Source organism: Capricornis sumatraensis, chromosome 13, assembly GCF_032405125.1.
Source record: "Capricornis sumatraensis isolate serow.1 chromosome 13, serow.2, whole genome shotgun sequence".
In the NCBI taxonomy this organism is placed as follows: Eukaryota; Metazoa; Chordata; class Mammalia; order Artiodactyla; family Bovidae; genus Capricornis; species Capricornis sumatraensis.
Window position 1 is genome coordinate 48,420,428 of NC_091081.1, and position 20,201 is coordinate 48,440,628.

At 42.4% G+C, this 20,201-nt stretch overlaps 1 protein-coding gene across 1 annotated transcript in view; it reads left to right on the top strand.

Annotated features, from left to right (window-relative positions):
- The first annotated feature begins 6,609 nt into the window (after positions 1-6,609).
- Positions 6,610-20,201, top strand: part of UBE2J1 (ubiquitin conjugating enzyme E2 J1) — a 30,657-nt gene continuing 17,065 nt past the window's right edge. The window contains exons 1-3 of the mRNA XM_068984907.1: positions 6,610-6,716; positions 15,353-15,426; positions 17,097-17,228. Coding sequence (XP_068841008.1) covers positions 6,686-6,716; positions 15,353-15,426; positions 17,097-17,228 — 237 coding nt within the window. The 5' untranslated portion in view covers positions 6,610-6,685. The remainder of the gene's footprint in view (positions 6,717-15,352; positions 15,427-17,096; positions 17,229-20,201) is intronic.

A 20,201-nucleotide genomic window follows, 5' to 3' on the forward strand; every position in this document is an offset into this window, starting at 1 on the left:
AAGTTTGCTTTCTATCCTGGCATATATGGTGTATATTTCCATTTAAGAACAGTTGCACCTAAAGCCCACTTCAGCTTCTGGGGAAGTCAGACTGGCCCAGCTGTTTTCTCACAAGATGCGATAAGGCAGACAAAGTATGGGATACCCATACCTTTTGGTTATTTTATGATGAAAGAATACATCGTAGGGAAGTCCAGGACCACTTTTTTATTTTTGAAGAGGTGGATGACTTGGTTATTATTCAAAATTTGCCTATAATTGTAAAGAGAATTTTACCAGGAAGCAGGTAAGGTTGTTTGTTCTAAAGGCGTTAATATTGTCTAATGTTCTGTGGCTGTAGAATTACTGTGAGTTCCATAATTCTTGTGCCTTGAGCAACGTCAATAGAATGTTTCACATGTCTATGCACTATGATTTTTTTTTGAAAGTTTGTGGATGCTATAGTGGTAAATAAAACATAATTTTATTTAAAAGTATTGAACTTTAGATAGTGGAGTGGTTTTTTGGTCATTTTGCATTTTCCTAATGAATAGGAACTGAAAATTCTGTGAATGTAGAGAGCAGAGTTCTCAGCTATTCTGACTGATCTGTAGCTGACCAAGTATCCCTCAGCAAGTGGCTAAAAGGAGTCCAGAGAATGACAAACTGGGGCGACAGGATATGGAGACACAAGGAAAAAAGGCATAGACTGAGGGGCAGAGGGACAGTGCCCAGAGAGCTGTTAGGAAAGGACTCGAGGTGCGAGGGAGAAAACACGGCTGTGCCTGGCTCTCCGGCTGCCATCATGAAGGACCTCTCACCCACGAACACCAGTTTTATCTTAGCTGCAGGTGTTTCCTGTAGGGCCAAGTTTAGCAAATGAAAGATCTCCTGTCAGACTCATCAGTTCATCAAAACTAAGGAGTAAGAAATAAAGTATTGTCATTTTTGTTGCTGTTTTTAAAAGCATCTTTATTTTAAAAAGAGAAGAAATCATGCAAATAAAGCAAAAGCACAATTCTAAGCAGGTTTGCTTTTCCTCATCCCTAATAGCAAGAGCTGTAGTCTGGGGGGAGATGTCAGACAAATTCAAAGATACAGTAGCAAATTAGGTTTTCAAGAAAAGACATGATTTTTAAGAAAGTCAGTAAAAATGATTTTAATAATGTTGCAAACAACTATGAGAAAATGTTTCTTTGCTTAATAATGGGGAAAACTTTTTTATATATTTACTTGGCTGCACTGGGTCTTAGTTGCAAGACACAGGATCTTCAGATGCACCATGCAGGAAATTTAGTTGCGGCATCCGAAACCTAGTTCCAGGCCCCCTGCACTGGGAATGCGGAGTGCTGGCCACTGGACCCTCGGCGAAGTCCCAGGGAAAACTTTTTGAAATGTGGTGCAAGTCATCTGGTGGAAGGAATCTACTGCACTAGTATTGTAAGCACTGCCCTGGTTTCAGGTACACTCACTCAATACCTCTGCAGAATATTTTCTTCTGGGATATGATATTAGAAAAGTGTCCACATAGAACGAGCAGGGAAGACATATTTTGACTATAGCAGAAATTAAGAAAGAAAAAACAAAAGAAGCAGTTTTCTCCTGGATCCCTCGACTGGCCACCAGATGGTAGACAAAAACAAAACTATTATGCCTGCAATGCAGTAAGGTGAGGCATGAAAGCAACAAAGAACTCCTTTCTGGCTGATATTTTTGTTTAGGTAACCAGAGTTTAAATGAGTGCCCCTGATAACGACCAACATCTCCTAACATTAATACCAGCCAGCAAATTAGTACCATATTAACCACTACAAAGGGGAAATCCTGGGGGAAGAAAATTGGAAAATCTATGGCAGTTTCTTGTTTTTTTTTAATGAGAAATCAAAACCTCACGAACTATTCAAGGTAATTAATAAAATGTTTATAATAAAGTCCATATATGGCTTTTTGAGATTTTTTCAATTTGCATTATATACTAGGAAGACACTGACATGAAATTTGTCAGTTCAAACTGTTAATTCAACTAAGTTAAATTTTAAAGATCTAATTGGCTTTATTGAATGATTCATGAATTGGGCAGCAGCAAGCAGAAAGGAGTTCCAAGGAGCTGTACAAAATGGAAAGCCTTAACAGGCAGAATTGGGGAACGAGTGCATTGTTTCAGTTTTAGATAACCTACCTGTTGGTATGGCCGGGGACTATGTGGAAGGTTACCTCGTTGGTGCTGACCAGAAAATTCCAGGCTGACCAGTTAAGAAGGCATTCTTGGAGGAGGTTGTAACTGCAATTAGGTTGGGTATTGAATATTGGTTTGCTGATGGGGGGCTTAACACAAGTGACTCCATTTTGGGCCTGCCATTTCTTTTTTAACTATACAAGTTATAAGCACTGCTGCTTCCAAAACAAGTAATCCATTAGCTGATGACAGATATTTTTAGCATAAAAAATTAACAGAATTTCAACTGTGTTATACCTATGCTTCCTAAACAAAGGCTAAAGGTAACTACACTACAGTGTTAATCATGGTCATTTCTGAACAGGAGAACTATAGGAGAGTTGTATTTTATTCATATTCCAATATTGAACAACAATCATGTTATTACTTTTATGACCAGGAAAAAAATATTTCCGGAATTCCCTGGTAGTCTAGTGGTTAGGACCCCTGTGCTTCCACTGCAGGGGGCTCAGGTTCCATCCCTGGTCTGGGAAATAAGATCCCGCATGCCCAGCAGCGTGGTCAAAAGAAAAAAATTCTAAGGGCAGATTCAAACAGTTACTAATATGGGAAGTGATGGAATGAACAAACAAAGGAAAAACACTCAAGAAATAATAGTGCAGCCAGAAATCAGAGTTCTAGTTCCTCCTCAAGGGAGATATATAAAACAATATATCTTTAGTCTTTCTATAGGAACTAAGGCGCCCCACTCAAGTGGAGGATGGTAACTTCAGTCAGTCAGTTCAGTCCATCAGCTGTGGCCAATTCTTTGCTACCTCATGGACTGCAGCATGCCAGGCCTCCCTGTCCATCACCAACTCCTGGAGTTTCCTCAGATTCATGCCCATTGAGTCAGTGATGCCATCCAACTATCTCATCCTCTGTCGTCCCCTTCTCCTCCTGCCCTCAATCCCTCCCAGCATCAGGGTCTTTTTCCAATGAGTCAGTTCTTTGCATCAGCTGGCCAAAGTATTGGAGTTTCAGCTTCAGCATCAGTCCTTCCAATGAATATTCAGGACTGATTTCCTTTAGCATGGACTGGTTGGATCTCCTTGCTATTCAAGGGACTCTCAAGAGTCTTCTCCAACACCACAGTTCAAAAGCATCAATTCTTCGGTGCTCAGCTTTCTTTATAGTCCAACTCTCACATCCACACGTGACTACTGGAAAAACCATAGCTTTGACTAGACGGACCTTTGTTGGCAAAGTAATGTCTCTGCTTTTGAATATGCTGTCTAAGTTGGTCATAACTTTTCTTCCAAGAAGCATCTTTTAATTTCATGGCTGCAATCACCATCTGCAGTGATTTTGGAGCCCCCCAAAATACAGTCTCTCACTCTTTCCATTGTTTCCCCATCTATTTGCCATGAAGTGATGGAAGCACATGCCATGATCTTAGTTTTCTGAATGTTGAGTTTTAAGCCAACTTTTTCACTCTCCTCTTTCACTTTAATCAAGAGGCTCTTTAGTTTTTCTTCACTTTCTGCCATAAGGGTGGTATCATCTGCATATCTAAGGTTATTGATATTTCTCCCTGCAATCTTGATTCCAGCTTGTGCTTCACCCAGCCCAGCGTTTTTCATGATGTACTCTGCATATAAGTCAAATAAGCAGGGTAACTTCAGGCTGAGCACAAGATTCCTGGTGCACCACCCTGTTACCTCACCACCAACCAATCAGAAGAAAGTCACACACCTGGGAGCCCTAAAACTCCTCAGAAAATCATCTGGGAATTCATGTTTTTTTGAACAGGAGCCACTCACTCTCTTAGCTTGGCCCTTGCAGTGAACTGTTCTCTGCTCCAAACTCTGACGTTTTGGTTGTTTGGCCTCACTGTGTCGGGCACATGAACTTGCAATCAACAGCAGTTCAAGAATACCTCTGAGGTTCTAAGAAGTATGTTCCTCTTTTCAAATGGTAGGGAAGAAAGGCTTTACATGAATATAAGACAAGAAAGACAGTTTGATTCCTTTTTATTGCAGTGAAAACAATCCCAGTTTCAGAGTCAGAAGACCTGGACTTGAATCAGGGTCCTTCCACTTTCTAGATAAGTAGCCTTGAATATAAGTCAATGAAACTTGAAGAACCGCTGTAAATTGGATTTCAAAGTATTCAAATCAAGAAATTAATAAAAATCTAGAAAACTTCTTTTTATCAATATGATAAAAAAAATGTCAGAAAGATATGTCAACTGGAAAAAAATGCACATTCTAAATGTTGAGAATTCTGTTTTATTTGGTGGCCTTACTGAGGACTTTAGCCTAGGATGCTGCCTCTCAGGTATCTCTGAGGAGTCGTTCCAAATTGGTAAGAGAGGAGCCAGGATATACAGGAGTTCTTGCTGAGAAAAAAACCAACCAAACAAAAAATGTAAAAAAACATGTAGTTGAACATCAAAAGATTACTGTTAATCACAAAAATGCAGGTATCTCAAGTTAATGATTTTAATGCTTTTCTACCTATGAGAAGATGCGAGAGTCTGGACTCTGAAATTATTCTGTCCTCTCTCTAGGGCCAGTATCCTGTTTTACTTTATCCTGAATTCCCCTCAGGGTGTACCTTCAACTGGCAACTGCCACAGCTGATGGCAGGCAGACATCCTTTGTTTACTGAAATGGCAGGCAATATTTGGGGGGGCCACAGATAAGAACTTCTAATGTAGTTGAAAACACGAAGAATTTAAGCTTGAGTTCTCTGAGACCTCAATTGTCTTCATCTGTAAAATGGGTATAAATAACTCATGTCACTACCAGTGAAAAGGCACTACTTTTCCCTTATGAGTTCTTGGCTGAAACCCCTTGCAACAGACAAATGAACAAAAGAAGAAACAAGCTGAGTAACTCCCTGAGTCACTACCAAAGATTAATAGTATCTTCAGCTAAAGACAGAAGAAAGCTGTAGGGGGATTGAAGGAGGCCAGTAATGAAAGGGCACAGGGAAACAGGGGTAAAGGTTGTTTCGAAGATTTGTTAGTACCTCCTCCATCAAGTTTCTCAGACACTGGTGGCTCAGGCCATAAAGAATCCACCTGCAGTGCGGAAGACCTGGATTCGATCCCTGGGTTGGGAAGATTCCCCTGCAGCAGGGTATAGCAACCCTCTCCGGTATTCTCACCTGGCAAATCCCCTTGGACAGAGGAGCCTGGTGGGCTACAGTCCAGGGGTTGCAAAGAGTCCATGGGGTCGCAAGAAGACACAACTGAGCGACTAAGCACAGCACAGCAAAAAAAATGTGTTTTAAAAAATGTGAATTTCCCTTCAGTTCAGTTCAGTCGCTCAGTCGTGTCCGACTCTTTGCGGCCCCTCAGGAAACGATGAATTATACTCTATTTTCAGAGATTTTCTTGTGCCTGCTCTTTCTCAAAAATATTCAGCTCAAGATAATCCTTATGCCAAAGAGGTATATTTTGGGGTGGCATATCGTTACCTTTCAAAAAGAAAGTTTTGTATTTTTATATAACAAAATAAAATTTGCCCAGCCTGGTTAACCCTCTTCATTCCACATAGAATTCTCTCCTTCCCTCTTCATCCTCTCCGTCGTCCCAATCCCCCCTCTTTTCCTAAATCGTTGTCCCTTTTTACGTCTTTTTCGTGACGTCAGTTTCTACAATGAAGCCCGAAATGTGTTCTTTGAGGGGATACCTTTCATATATGTATGCTTCCGAACCCGATTGAATTCTTTTTAAAAAATCTCCCCAAATGCTTAACTAACTGCCTTGCACCCAAGCATATTTGTCTGGGGGAAAAAAAATGTTATAAAAACCCTTCTCATTCTCTTATCACTGGATTTCTCCTTTCCTGCTTAACTGTTTCCACCTCAAACAGCTACCGATCCGAAAACAAAGCACTTGGCAGTAGCCGGCCCACACGGGCGACGGGCTGGGGTGGCTCTGAACCGGTCTCGAGGACCTGGGCCCAGATCCACCCGCAGCGAGGGCGGTCGGGGCGTTTCGGGCCGCGCCTTTCCGCGGGAAGTCCCGCAAGCGCCTGGGGAGCCCGGGTGGGCCCGGGCAAGGCTAAGACCTGAGCGCCGCCCGCTCCTGCAGATCCGGGAGTGCGCTTCGCGGGACCGGGGAAGTGTCCAGCGGCCGAGCCGCGCCCCCGCCACGAAGCGACTGCCACGTCAGGACAACTTCACAAAACCTGGGCGAGGGCGGGTGACGCAGGCCGGGCGGCCGTGGCGGCTTTGGGCCCGCGGCCAGACGAGGAGGCTGACCTCCAGCCCAGCCCCGGCTTCAGCGACACCCCGGCCGGCGCCGGCGCCTGCCCGGCCCTCTGGGAGGCGCGGGAGCAGCGCAGGAGGCGGCGCCACCGCGGAGCCCGCGCCCTCCCGCCCCGCCCGCAGTCCCGGCCTGGGCGGGGCGGCCACCGCGGAGGCTCCTCGGCCAGACGCGGTCGGCCCGAACCGAGTTGAGACGCGGGAGGCGGCGGCGCGGAGAGGCGGCGACGGCGGCGGCGGGCCGGGAGGCTGGAGCCGGGCCAGCCCCCCGCCATGGAGACCCGCTACAACCTGAAGAGTCCGGGTGAGCGGGGCTGTGGGCAGGGGGCGGTGCCGCACGGTGAGCGCGATGGGGGAGTGACCCCGGACCCCGGGGACCCGCGCCGCGGTCCCCTCGCGTCGGCCGCCACTCGCCGCTCTGCTCCCGGTTCCGCGTTCTACGCCAGCCCGCCGCCTGCCGGGCTGGTGCAGGCCGCGGAGCCGGGCGGCCCGGCAGGCACAAAACCTGGGGTCTCCCTTCCGCACCCCGACTGCCTTTCCCTCATTTTCGCCACGTAGAACTGGGTTATCAGCTCGTCCCCGCGAACAGGTGTAATGGTGATGGCCGTGAGTAATAGAGATCAACCCCTTGCCCTACCTGCGCCTTGAACACGGTCGTTAGCTCTTCTCCGTCGCCGCCACCGGACTTTTATTAGCTGTTTAACTCACTCTCGTTTCGTTTAAACGTCCTGTTTGCAGGCTTTGGGGCAAATAGAATTACAGACATAAAGGAAATGTTCTGGACTAAAGCGGTTAACCAAAAAGCTAAGAAAACTAGTTGAGCCATGTACTTTAGACCTAACCATGATTTTAGCCATACTGGTATGATGTATGTATGTCTCTGTTCAGGCATAGAAACTTCTCTTCCTGTCTTTAATACCCCTGCTTCATTCACAGAAGCAGCCAAACAATCCTAGCCTCAAATACTTTTCTGGTGTATAATAAAGAAGCGGGCTTCCCTGACGGCTCAGCGATAAAGAATCCGCCTGCCAGTGCAGGAGACGCGGGTTGCATTCTGGTCCGGAAGATCCCCTGGAGGAGGAAATGGCAACCCACTCCAGTGTTCTTGCCTGGAGAATCCCGTGGACAGAGGAGCCTGGCGGGCTACAGTCCATGGGGTCGCAAAAGAGTCAGAAACGACTTAGTGACTAAACAACAAAATAAAGAAGCACGAAAAGGAAGCAGCTCTCAGATTAAGACAGGCTTCAAACAAACCTTTGGATTCTGTAAGTGGTATTGGATTTGTACCTTGATAAATTTGTTCAGAGGGAGAAACTCCACACTTCAGGTCTAAATAATCCTAATAAAGGATTTTAGTTGATGGTTTGGCCAACCTTTATTGGTTCTTTTTTTTTTTTTCCTTCCGAAGAAGCGACTTCTCAGTAAGAATCAGCAAGATTAGCATGCTCATGGAGAGAGTTGATACTGTGAATCTTGGATTTTTTTTAATGACTTAAAAACATAACAAAAACTGAAGAAAAGCCTGAGGATACTGATTGAACAGAGCTTTGTTAACTTGAGTTCTGTCAGGCTAAGAAACGTTCTCCGGTAACCAAGAATCAGTCATAACGTTTGGGGGAGCCATAGACTTAAAAAAAAAAAAAATCCGCGGAAGGGTTTGGATTCTCCAAGAAATACGTTTATAGGATTCAATTTCAGTGGATTCACCACCCCTGCCATCCTCAACCCATCTCCTACGCCAGGAGGAATAAAGGGAGATGAAAGAGAAAGAGGGAAAGAAAAGCTTAATTTTAAGATTAGATGGTGGAATGCTTAGAATGTGAAAATTGTGCTAGATTTTAATAAAAATGTGTGGGTAAAATGTAGGGTGACCGTTTGGTCACATGGTACCAAGTTCCTTGAGACAGCTGAGGTATTTAGTGGAATGTCCAGAGAATAATGAAAATGAGTAATAGTGCAATTTGGAATGGAGTGTTGGTGGGTCCCAAGAGATTGTTGTCAGAGGACTTTGCTGAATTTTGATAGGTTATTGTACCCGAGACTGTGATAAGCTTATAAAATTCTTCAGAATTTTTTTCTGTTTCTACACTGTATGACCTACTGTAAGGTAGGTACTGGTTGAGCTTTCTTTGGTAGACATGCTTCTAGCTGTATAATAAATTGCTTCGTCTTTTCGGTTTCATTTCCTCAGAGGTAGTGCTATTGTTCTAAAAAAGAGTTTTTTTAAACTTTTTGTTTTAATTCTACAGATCATTTGGTGTTCACGGAAAAAGTGAATTAGCTGAAATATGGAACTTATTGAAAGTGCGGGAAGCACAGTGAAAATGTTTTCTTTGTTTTTTCTGTCTTGTAATACTTTTTAAGGTAATGAATGCATGAAAGGAAGTGGTTAAAAACGCTGCACAATGTAAGAGCTATAACCCTTTTTCTATCTGACGTGGAATTGTCTTAGAGATATGGATGGGACAATTAAGACAATACAAATAACTGGTTAAAGGCCAGTTTGTTAGCATATGGATAGTAAATTTGTTCATTTTATAGATGGAACAATGTATTTTTAATGATTTTTCTAGAATGGACCTGTGATAATGGGCAGAACTCTATGTGAGGCTACCTCATAAGCCTCTGACTACCCTGTCAGTAGTTGCTTCTGGATCAGGCACCCTGCTCTCTTTTTTGGGTCTGTTCTGGTCTAAGTATCAGGGTCTCAAGAGTACAAAGTAAGGGGACATAACGTGTAAAGAACTTCCTGTGGCAAGATTTCTTCAGAAGGGCCCTATCTGCTCGTTCAGCAGATGGTTGGCATATAAGAAACTGGTGCAAAGGCACCCATTACCTCCATCAGAAATATAGGAGTTACTCTATCCATGGGCTTCCCTGGTAACTCAGTGGTAAAGAACCTGCCTGCAGTGCAGGAGCCACAGGAGACACAGGAGACACGGGTTCAATCCCTAGGTCAGGAAGATCCCCTGGAGGAGGACATGGCAACCCACTCAAATATTCTAGCCTGGAGAATCTCATGGACAGAGGAGCCTGGCGGGTTACAGTCCATGGAATTGCAAAGAGTAGGATACGACTGAAGTGACCGAGCACACACTTACTCTGTCCATACCCAAGATATCTACTGCCCCTTCACGCTAATCATTCTCAAGTTTTCATGTCCGATTTAAATCCTTCTGCTAGGCTATAGAACTTACTGGTGATTTAACATCTTTACCTAGATTTCCCACAAACTACCCCCTGCCAAAAATCTCTACAAGGTGTAAAAACCAAAAACCAATCAGTTTTCTGTGCTCCCCCTCTTTCCTTATCTCAGGAATTGACAGCCCCCAGGAACCCATGGGAGTCATCTTTGAGATCTTGGTCTACTTTTTTATTCCACTCCCTACCCTGAAACACACACAAATACATGCATTTCCATGTGGGCACCAGTGAACAAAGTCATATATATCTAATCAGTTACTGTCCATCATCACCAGATCAGTTGAAACAAAATAAAAACTGATTAGGTCGGTCCTCAAATTGGCAAAATTTTAATAGCTTCCTGGTGAAAGTGAAAGTTGCTCAGTTGTTTCCAACTCTGTAACCCCATGGACTCTACAGTCCATGGAATTCTCCATGGCAGAATACTGGAGTGGGTAGCCATTCCCTTCAGGGGTCTTCCCAACCCAGGGATTGAACCCAGGTCTCCTACATTACAGGCAAATTCTTTACCAGCTGAGCCACCAGGGAAGCCCCCTCAAATTGACAAAATTTTAATAGCTTCCTTGTAGCTATGGATAAAGTTCAAAGTAGACTTCCCTGGTAGCTCAGCTGGTAAAGAATCTGCCTGCAATGCAGGAGACCCCTGTTCTATTCCTGAGTCAGGAAGTTTCCCTGGAGAAGGGATAGGCAACCCACCCTAGTATTCTTGTCTGGAGAATCCCATGGACAGAGGAACCTAGCAGGCTACAGTCGATGGGGTCACAAAGAGTCAGACACAACTGAGCAACTAAACACAGAGGGCTGAACGTGATTTGATCCTTGCCTTCCTCACCAGCCTCATCTCCTAACACTCTTACGCTCCTTTGCATTTTCACCATTTATCCATTTGGCCTGAGTGATTATCCAGATGGAGCAGCTCTAACCTGTATGCCTTGGTTCATGTGAGATTCCTATTAGTTCTTCAGTCTTCTTTAAGGTTCCGCCTTGTCCAGCTTCCCTAGGCATGCTAAGGAGTCCGTGTGATTGTGCACAATTGGTCAGTATTTCTGTTTTAATTGTTTTCATGTCTTTCTCTACGAGCTTTTTGAAGACAAGAAGCAGTTTTGGTCATTCTTCTATCTCCATAACTCAGATATTCTTTAAATGTTTGTCGAATATATACCTTTGCAAGATCTTCCTGGGCAGAAATATCAGTCCTTAAATATTTGCTTAAGTGTCTTCACTATGGGAGCAGGAAGAGGCTCTTGGGGAGCATGACATTGGCTTCACATCCTTGATAAGCCTGGCTCCTGCATTTTACCCATGCTTCGGAGTCTGATGATATCAAGATATTTATTTTCCAAGAGAATATAGATGCATGAGAGTGACCAGTAAATGATTCCCTTTTCCTGGAGCTTTGTCTCCAAAGTCCAGTGAGTTAGCTGAGCATGTGAAGAATGCTAATGGGAGGCCCTTGAAACCTAGAGATTGGATCCAGAGTGGTCATGCGGCCTCCATGAAAAGAAGAAAGCAGGAATGCATGTGCTCCCCACCTTCCTTTCCTTTGCTATCACATCTTATCTTACCATGGTTGGAGAGTTCCATTTATAACCTTGCAAAGAGATAAGAGAGGAGCTGGAATGGGAAGTTTCCTCACTAGCCATGTGGTAGCAAGAGATGGAGTGTCAGGAGCATACTATGCTCCAGCTCTAGTTTCCAGGCAGTATTTTGAATCTTGACTATTCCATAGCAGTGATATTTCTTTTGTGGGCAGGGAGCCATGCCATGTTGCCAACTTCATATGCTTAAGGCCTGCATTTAAACCAGAGAGAATCATTGAAGGACCTTGAATCCCAGTCCATTTCTGACCTGGTGAAGAGGGAGGGGTGAAAAGGAAAGGAGAATTATGTGAAGAAATTACTGACTTTCATGTGACAGATATAAACATTACAGCAGAATAAGACTGGGAGACTTTTCAAGTATTTAGAGCTACAAAATGTCAGAGCCAATTTTAATGCAGATCTAATTCCAGAGTCCATGTTCTTTTTCAGAAAAATGTTCATAGTATATGTTGTTTCCGGAAAAATGAATTATAAGTACACCAGAATAGTTTTACCTTCTGTTTGACTATGTACTTTGGCTCTCACATGGTATGTCCTTGTGTTGGCCCATGAACTAATAAATCAACTTGTTTAGTGAAACCATGTGAAACCTTGCACCTCATATTAAGACTTGAACTCACTTGGCCAGGATTTGAACTCAGCCAGAACCCACAGTCCTCCAACTGGGATCACACATCTGGTTTCTGCACGTAATGAAGCTTAGGTTCTTGATGTCTCATCGCAGAAAGAATTCCGTGAGAGACAAAGTGATAGGTAAGAAGTGGATTTAGAGAGAAACACACTCTACAGACAGAGTGTAGGCTGTCACAGAAGGTGAGAGGTGCCTGGAGATATGATGTCGTTAGCTTTGATGGGCTGGGTAATTTCATAGGCTAATGAGTGGGAGGACCGTAATAGCCATTTTGGGAAAGGGGGTGGGGATTTTTTGGAATTGGGCCACTGCCCACTTTTTGGTGGAGGAACTGCCTTGGAACTGTCACGGTGCCTGTTGGTGTGTCCTTTAGCTTGCTGAAGTGTCAGAAAGAGCATGAACATATACTGAGGCTCAAGGTCTAGTGGAAGTCCACTTGTCTGCCATCTTGGACCTATTTGGTTCTAATCAGTTTCTGTTGCTGATGGGCCTTGGGCCATGTCATTCTTTCAGAGGTTGTGCCCTGCCCCTTTCCCTCTTGTTTCAGTTGAGCCAGTGATTGTTCCTTTAAATTCTTTCTTGCAGCAGTTCTGACCCTTCCATACATCTCATAATATCCATTGGATGTTTATTTTCTTCTCTCCTAATAAACTGAGTGAGGAAGAGACAGAGAAAAATGTGATAAGGTTACGGAATGAATAAAATCTGACCTCGTCAGTTTATGCAGCCAGCTGATGAGAAGTAAAGAAAAAAGTTTCCTTGGGATCTTTGATTGCTGACAGCAATCATGTAAAACTAGTCATGTTAAACAACTTTCATGATTTTATTTATATCTGATAGTATTAACTTAATGGTATTTTTACGTGGCTCTAAACCAAGGGTTTTCAATTCTTTTTCTCTGGGCCTCTTAGAATAGGTGGAAGAGGGTAGATAGCTTAGAAGTCCTTCCATGCTAGCCTGCTGTTATCTGTTTTATATATTGAGGTCCTCCTTAAACCTTTCTTTGGACAAAGGATTTTATCTCATCAAATAAATTTGAAAACCACTGCTTTTAATCAGATCTTTGGAGAGAGTTTTGTTGGGGGAAGATACTAACATTCATTTCAGCTAATATATGAGTGTTTACTGTGTGCTAAGTCCGGAGGAGACTTCAGTGAAGTAGATGTTGTTATTGAGCACGAAAGACAGGTGTTAATCACCAGTGAAGGTAAACTTTATAAAAGCGAAATTATAGAATGTTGTGAGGACTTAGAGCAAGGGGACTCAACGTAGTCTCCAGAGCGGCGGTTTCCAAACCTGACTGACCACTAGAAATAACTCGGAGAGCATTCCTGGCGTCCACTCTCCTCCCAGGACTCCTCAGGGACTTTTATGTGTCCCAATAGGAATCTCTAGTCACTCCTCTGAGCGTGGACAAAGGACGGTATCAAGGAGACCCTTCTGAGTAAATTTCTTAAAGGTCTAGTGAGAGCCAGACTCGATGAAGTGGGGGATGGGAAGAGGAGCAGCGCTGCAGGCTGAGGAATTGGTGCGGAAGAAGGAAGGTCCGAAATAGAAGGTAGAATGTGTGCAAAGAACTGAACAAAGCCGAGTGACTAGAACTCAGGGGTGGAGGGTGGGGGAGAAATTGGGTCTCAATATGTGCTTGTTTCTAATAAAGCATTTATTGTATTATTTGCATTGACTCCTCCCCCCCAGACTGTAAGCTCCTTGATAACAGAAACTGTATTTTAGTTTGCTCGTAGCTATAGCATCTGCTCCGCAGAGTCAGACACCACTGAAGCAATTTAGCACACATAGCATCTAGTATGAGCTTAGTGAATATTTACTGATCAGATGAACAAATTCTCTGCCTATAGGGATTAGTTCAGAGTAGGAGATGGAAAAGAATATTAATAGTTATGGAATAGGATAGTGACTTAAGAATTTTTTTTGCAGCTTAGGAACCCTTGATTAATGAAATTTACTGCGAAAGTCCTGGTACATAAGGAACTGTTGGGTTGTTTATGTGTGAGTTGCTTCTCAGGTAACCTCTCCCCATAGCATGCCTATCTGTGCCACTGCACATTTACCGTTTTTGTTTCCTTTGCTTATTCATACCTAGCTGGATAATTCCTACTGTCTTTCTTTCAGATCTCAGTACCTGAGCCCTTTTCTCTTCTGTCTGCTCTCAGGTTAGGTGCCCACCTGGTGCGTACCTCTCTCATAACATGTATTAAACTACGTTAGTTTGTTCTCAAGCAGAGTTTCAGAGAGCCTTGAGCTATCTGGTGTTTCTCTGGCTTTGCTATCCTGTATCCTATACCAGTGTCCTGACTTTTTTTTTTTTTTTTAGCATCTAAAGCTTGAGGGTGAGGGGGCTGGGATCAAAGGATTGACCTTTATGAACCAATAGGGTAGGAAAGAGGGTACAGATACACATAGGACTCCAAACTGTTGTAGGCTGCTCACAGTCATTTATCATGGGGATAAAGTCTGTGCCATTAACTGAAAGAGGTGGAAGAGAAGAGAGTGAATAGGTATGAATAGCCTTGGGGTACTAGTTGGAAGGTGTTGGGTGGAGATATAGAACCTTGTGTGGCATTGGATGCGGCACCCCATGTCCCAGCGGAGGTTGTTAATAATACCTCTATAATAGCATCAGTGGGCCTGTCTCTGTGACTTTTTAAACCCTGTTCAGTAATGCTTAGCTGTTTGGGTATAGACTCCTAATTAGAAGATGGTTGAGTTGACTCAGGTAGGATTGAATTTATTAAGGGAGTATGAAAGGGGAACATCTAAGAGCCAAGAGCTCTTCGATGGATAGAGAGGAGTATAGGTGTAGGTGGCGTTAAGAAAGTTGTGGGGTCAGTGGATTGGAGGTTTTAATTTAGCAAAGAAATCATTTCAAACAGGAATTCAGTTAGGGCTATGGAGATTCAGTGATGTCAGGACAGTGCCATTAAGTCAAAGAAGATATTGAGTGGAAAGTTCTGATGTTGAGGATTTTACGGGGTTTACTGTTTATGAGCATAAGTGCCAGAGGCCATGTTTCTTGTCAATGTAGATCTTTAACCAGGTACACTTGGACTGCCTGTGTTGAAATCCTAGTTCTGTCATTTACCAGCTGTGTAACCTTGGACATGTATAATCTCTCCATGTCTCAGTTTCTTCATCTGGAAAATGGGGATAAAAACAGCACCTATCTCAGTTGTTTTGAGGATTACATGAATTAATATTTGAGTGCTACCTAATAGGGAGTGTATATAAGTACTTACTAGAGAAAAATAGCATCTCTTTGAAACTTCTCTATATATTAAATTTAATATGTAACTCTTCTAGTGCCTAGCTGCCTTTTCTTCCCCCATTATTACTACTATCGCATAATTAAATCATATGCTGTATTGAATAAGTCCCCTGCACGTTTTTTGTTGAAGTAGGAACTTATTCATTAGGTCTGTAAATCTGCTGATCACATGGAAAAAGTTTATTTGAAACGTCTCTGTCTTGTGAATTTCGTTTCAGCTGTTAAACGTTTGATGAAAGAAGCAGCAGAACTGAAAGACCCAACGGATCATTACCATGCGCAGCCTTTAGAGGTTAGGCTCTGTCTCTGTCTTCTAAGGTTCTTAAAGTTATTCTTCACTGCATTGAGTCATTATAAATGTGTTGGTATGCTTTACTGATATATTTTATTCCCTATATTTTCTGAGTATTTTTTTAAACCATTAAAAATTGAAGCACAGTTATTTACCATGTTGTGTTGGTTTAAGGTATACACTGAGTATTTCTGTTAGCCATTCAGAATCAGATGCTTTAGAAGAAGCAGATTTCTGGTCTCTATAAAATGGGTCTCAGGGACTTTTCCTTGTGGTCCAGTGGTTAAGACTCCAGTCTTCCACAGCAGGAGTTCAATCTCTGATTGGGGAACTAAGATCCCCCATGCCACAGCTCAGCTAAAAAAAAGGGAGGGGGGCCTCAGATACTAAATTAGTTTAGGTATGAGGGAGGAAAAGTGGAAAGAACTCCAGACTCTATATTTGGGAGACTTAGCCCCTTGAGGGGTCTCTGCAGCTAGTTTGGGCTTTTTGTACAAACATCTCTACCTCCACCTCAGTCTTCCAGTCTGTGAAAGGAGGGTATGTAAATGTGCCCAGTCTCATTTTCATGGTAATGGTGGGACTAAAATGTAATAATGTTCATGCAAGTATTTTGCAAACTATGAAGTACTTGGTAACCGAGGATATTAACATATAATGTTAACCGCCCATGTGTTAACTGACCACTTACTAATAAGCTTTTCGGCATCTATGAGGGATAAATTTGGAAAGTTTGCTAAAATAATCCAAATTTATAGTAAATTATTTGATTACATAAATAATCATTTTCACTAATTGGGATTCAGGGGTTATTTATCAGTTTAATTAACTCCATAATATTTTTAGATCAAATAATAATTAATAAAAGTAAATAAATTTTTAATAAAAATACTTTAATTAATTAAGTAAATCCACATCCAAAAACCGATCAAGCATGAACTCAAAATAAATATATTTTTAGACATATAGGAGTACAGATTTTCTTTCTTATATTCCTTTCAGAGAAATGTAGTTGACAATAAAACACACCAAAATAATGCAAAAACTGAACAAAACATACAAAGGAAGATTGAGATTCTAGTAAACCCAGGAGACATTCAAGTGAAGAATTTTGGAATGTGTCAAGCAGTTAGTCCATATTAAAACTTCAGGGTCCAGAAGATATTTTTCAGAAAAAATAAATGGAGCTAATGTAATAGGAAGTATTAAATCTATAATCTTATTTATGAACATGTAATGGTGCTCAGGGGGCTTCCCTGGTGGCTCAGTGGCAAGGAATCCACCTGCCAATACAGGAGACGTGGGTTTGATCCCTGGGTCAGGAAGATCCCCTAGAGAAGGAAATGGCACCCCACTCCAGAATTCTTGCCTGGAGAATACCATGGACAGTCCATGGGGTCGCAAAAGAGTTGAACAAGACTTACCGACTAAACAACAGCAATGAAAACGGTGCTCATGTGTTTTAAAATGCATTAAAGAAAATTTTAGCTCTTATGTGACATGAAAGCTAGATTAAATAGCTTTTTCTTATAACTTTTATACTTGAGACATTGTGCATTAGAATAGTATAAAATGTTAATTTTTCTCACCCAGTAATGTTTCTAATACTGGTAGAAACAATCCAACTTTTTAATGTTCTTGATCCCTTGTTGCTTATTGTTTTTGTTCAGGATAATCTTTTTGAATGGCACTTCACAGTTAGAGGGCCCCCAGATTCTGATTTTGATGGAGGAGTTTATCATGGACGAATAGTACTGCCACCAGAGTATCCCATGAAACCACCAAGCATTATTCTCCTAACGGTAAGAATTCTCGGCTTTTTGAAATGCTTTCTGGAGGCTGTAAAGTGTAGTTTGCGTATTCCTATCCATTAAGAAATAAGTTCAGTTCAGTCGCTCAGTCGTGTCCGACTCTTTGTGACCCCATGAATCGCAGCATGCCAGGCCTCCCTGTCCATCACCAACTCCCGGAGTTCACTCAGACTCACGTTCATCAAGTCAGTGATGCCATCCAGCCATCTCATCCTCTGTCGTCTCCTTCTCCTCCTGCCCCCATATCCCTCCCAGCATCAGAGTCTTTTCCAGTGAGTCAACTCTTCACATGAGGTAGCCAAAGTACTGGAGTTTCAGCTTCAGCATCATTCCTTCCAAAGAAATGCCTGGGTTGATCTCCTTCAGAATGGACTGGTTGGATCTCCTTGCAGTCCAAGGGACTCTCAAGAGTCTTCTCCAACACCACAGTTCAAAAGCATCAGTTCTTCGGCGCTCAGCCTTCTTCACAATCCAACTCTCACATCCATACATGACCACTGGAAAAACCATAGCCTTGACTAGACGGACCTTTGTTGGCAAAGTAATGTCTCTGCTTTTGAATATACTATCTAGGTTGCTCAAAGCCTTTCTTCCAAGGAGTAAGCGTCTTTTAATTTCATGGCTGCAGTCACCATCTGCAGTGATTTTGGAGCCCAGAAAAATAAAGTCTGACACTGTTTCCACTGTTTCCCTATCTATTTCCCTTGAAGTGATGGGACCGGATGCCATGATCTTCATTTTCTGAATGTTGAGCTTTAAGCCAACTTTTTCACTCTCCTCTTTCACTTTCATCAAAAGGCTTTTTAGTTCCTCTTCACTTTCTGCCATAAGGGTGGTGTCATCTGCATATCTGAGGTTATCGATATTTCTCCTGGCAATCTTGATTCCAGCTTGTGCTTCTTCCAGTCCAGCGTTTCTCATGATGTACTCTGCATATAAGTTAAATAAGCAGGGTAACAATATACAGCCTTGATGTACTCCTTTTCCTATTTGGAACCAGTCTGTTGTTCCATGTCCAGTTCTAACTGTTGCTTCCTAACCTGCATACAGATTTCTCAAGAGGCAGGTCAGGTGGTCTGGTATTCCCATCTCTTTCAGAATTTTCCACACTTTATTGTGATCTACACAGTCAAAGGCTTTGGCATAGTCAATAAAGCAGAAATAGATGTTTTTCTGGAACTCTCTTGCTTTTTCCATGATCCAGCGGATGTTGGCAATTTGATCTCTGGTTCTTCTGCCTTTTCTAAAACCAGCTTGAACATCTGGAAGTTCACGGATCACATATTGCTGAAGCCTGGCTTGGAGAATTTTGAGCATTACTTTGCTAGCCTGTGAGATGAGTGCAATTGTGCAGTAGTTTGAGTATTCTTTGGCATTGCCTTTCTTTGGGATGGGAATGAAAACTGACCTTTTCCAGTCCTGTGGCCACTGCTGAGTTTTCCAAATTTGTTGGCATTGAGTGCAGCACCTTCACAGCATCATCTTTCAGGATTTGAAACAGCTCAACTGGAATTCCATCACCTCCACTAGCTTTGTTCGTAGTGATGCTTTCTAAGGCCCACTTGACTTCACATTCCAGGATGTCTGGCTCTAGATTAGTGATCACACCATCGTGATTATCCGAGTCGTGAAGATCTTTTTTGTACAGTTCTTCTGTGTATTCTTGCCATCTCTTCTTAAGAAATAAAGTAGATCATTATTATTATAACTTTGCTTTTGGAGACCAGACCTTGGACTATATTTTTTCTGGAAAAAAATTCCTAGGAAGTTGAAGCATCTGAGAAGTACTTGTGATGCTCATTGCCATAGTGTGATTGTTAGGATTCAGTGAATTAGTGGACAGAGTGCTGTGCACAGTGTCTGGCACATGATAAGTACTCAGTAGAGGGTAGTTACTGTTGTTGTATTTCATCCCATTATCTCCTTCAGCTTTTCACCTTATGCTTTGTCCTTCATTTTCCTCATCTTTTTTTTTTACAGTTTCTTCATCTTCACATGCAGCTCTTAGAATAAGAACTGACGTAGAGTCCTCAATAAATGTTAGCTATGTTATTACTGTGTATATCTTAGAATTTCTCTCCATCTTCACATGTTTTATCTCCATGTAAAGAAAAGCTATAATATATCCAGGTTTCTCTTATCTTTCCTGGGACCTTGTTCCATCAGCAAATTCCTCTCTTAATTGTTAAAGCTTTCCTTCCTTCATTTCCTTTCATGTATGTGTTTGATTATCCTCTAACTTGAAAGAAGCAAAAATGAAACAAAAACCTTCCCATGTCTCTGCTATGACTTTAAGCTATAGCCTTTTTTTCTCTTTGTAACCTTCAAAACATCCTAACTCTATAGTGTCATCTCTTGTGTTCTGGTGACCACACATAGCACTCCGTTGAAACATGCTTACTACGCCAGTCTCAAGAGAGCAGCTCTCTTCTCAGTCTTCATCCTTTTCCAATCTAAGTTAAACTTCTGATACACATGGAGTAGCAAATAGTGAAAGAAAAAATTATCATCATTACCAAATTAATGTTTTTCCCTACGGTGTTTGTTTATAGTGGAAACAGCATTCGTTTTAGAGCCAATAGACCTGAATTCTGGCCAGTGCCATGTCCATCATGTCACGCGCAGGTTACATAATCTCTTTGAAATTCATTTTTCTCAGTTGTCAAAAGGAATGTATATGAAGAATATAATCATACTGTCAGGTTCCTGATATATGGAAGCTGCTTAATAAATCTTAGGTGATATTGAGAATTAGTCATGCTGGCTGTAGGTCTGGAGTGGGAGGCCTGGAGGGGCCCTGCTGTGTTAGGAGTCTCTTCTTTCAGTTGCTAGATGGTAGGGAGAGCCAGCTGGTCTGAAGGAAGAGCTGGTACGTGGTGAAACTGGTGGAGGGTGTTTGACACCACAGCTATTCATCAATGATGTCATCATGTATGCTGATGTTCAATATTTGCTCTTTCTGAT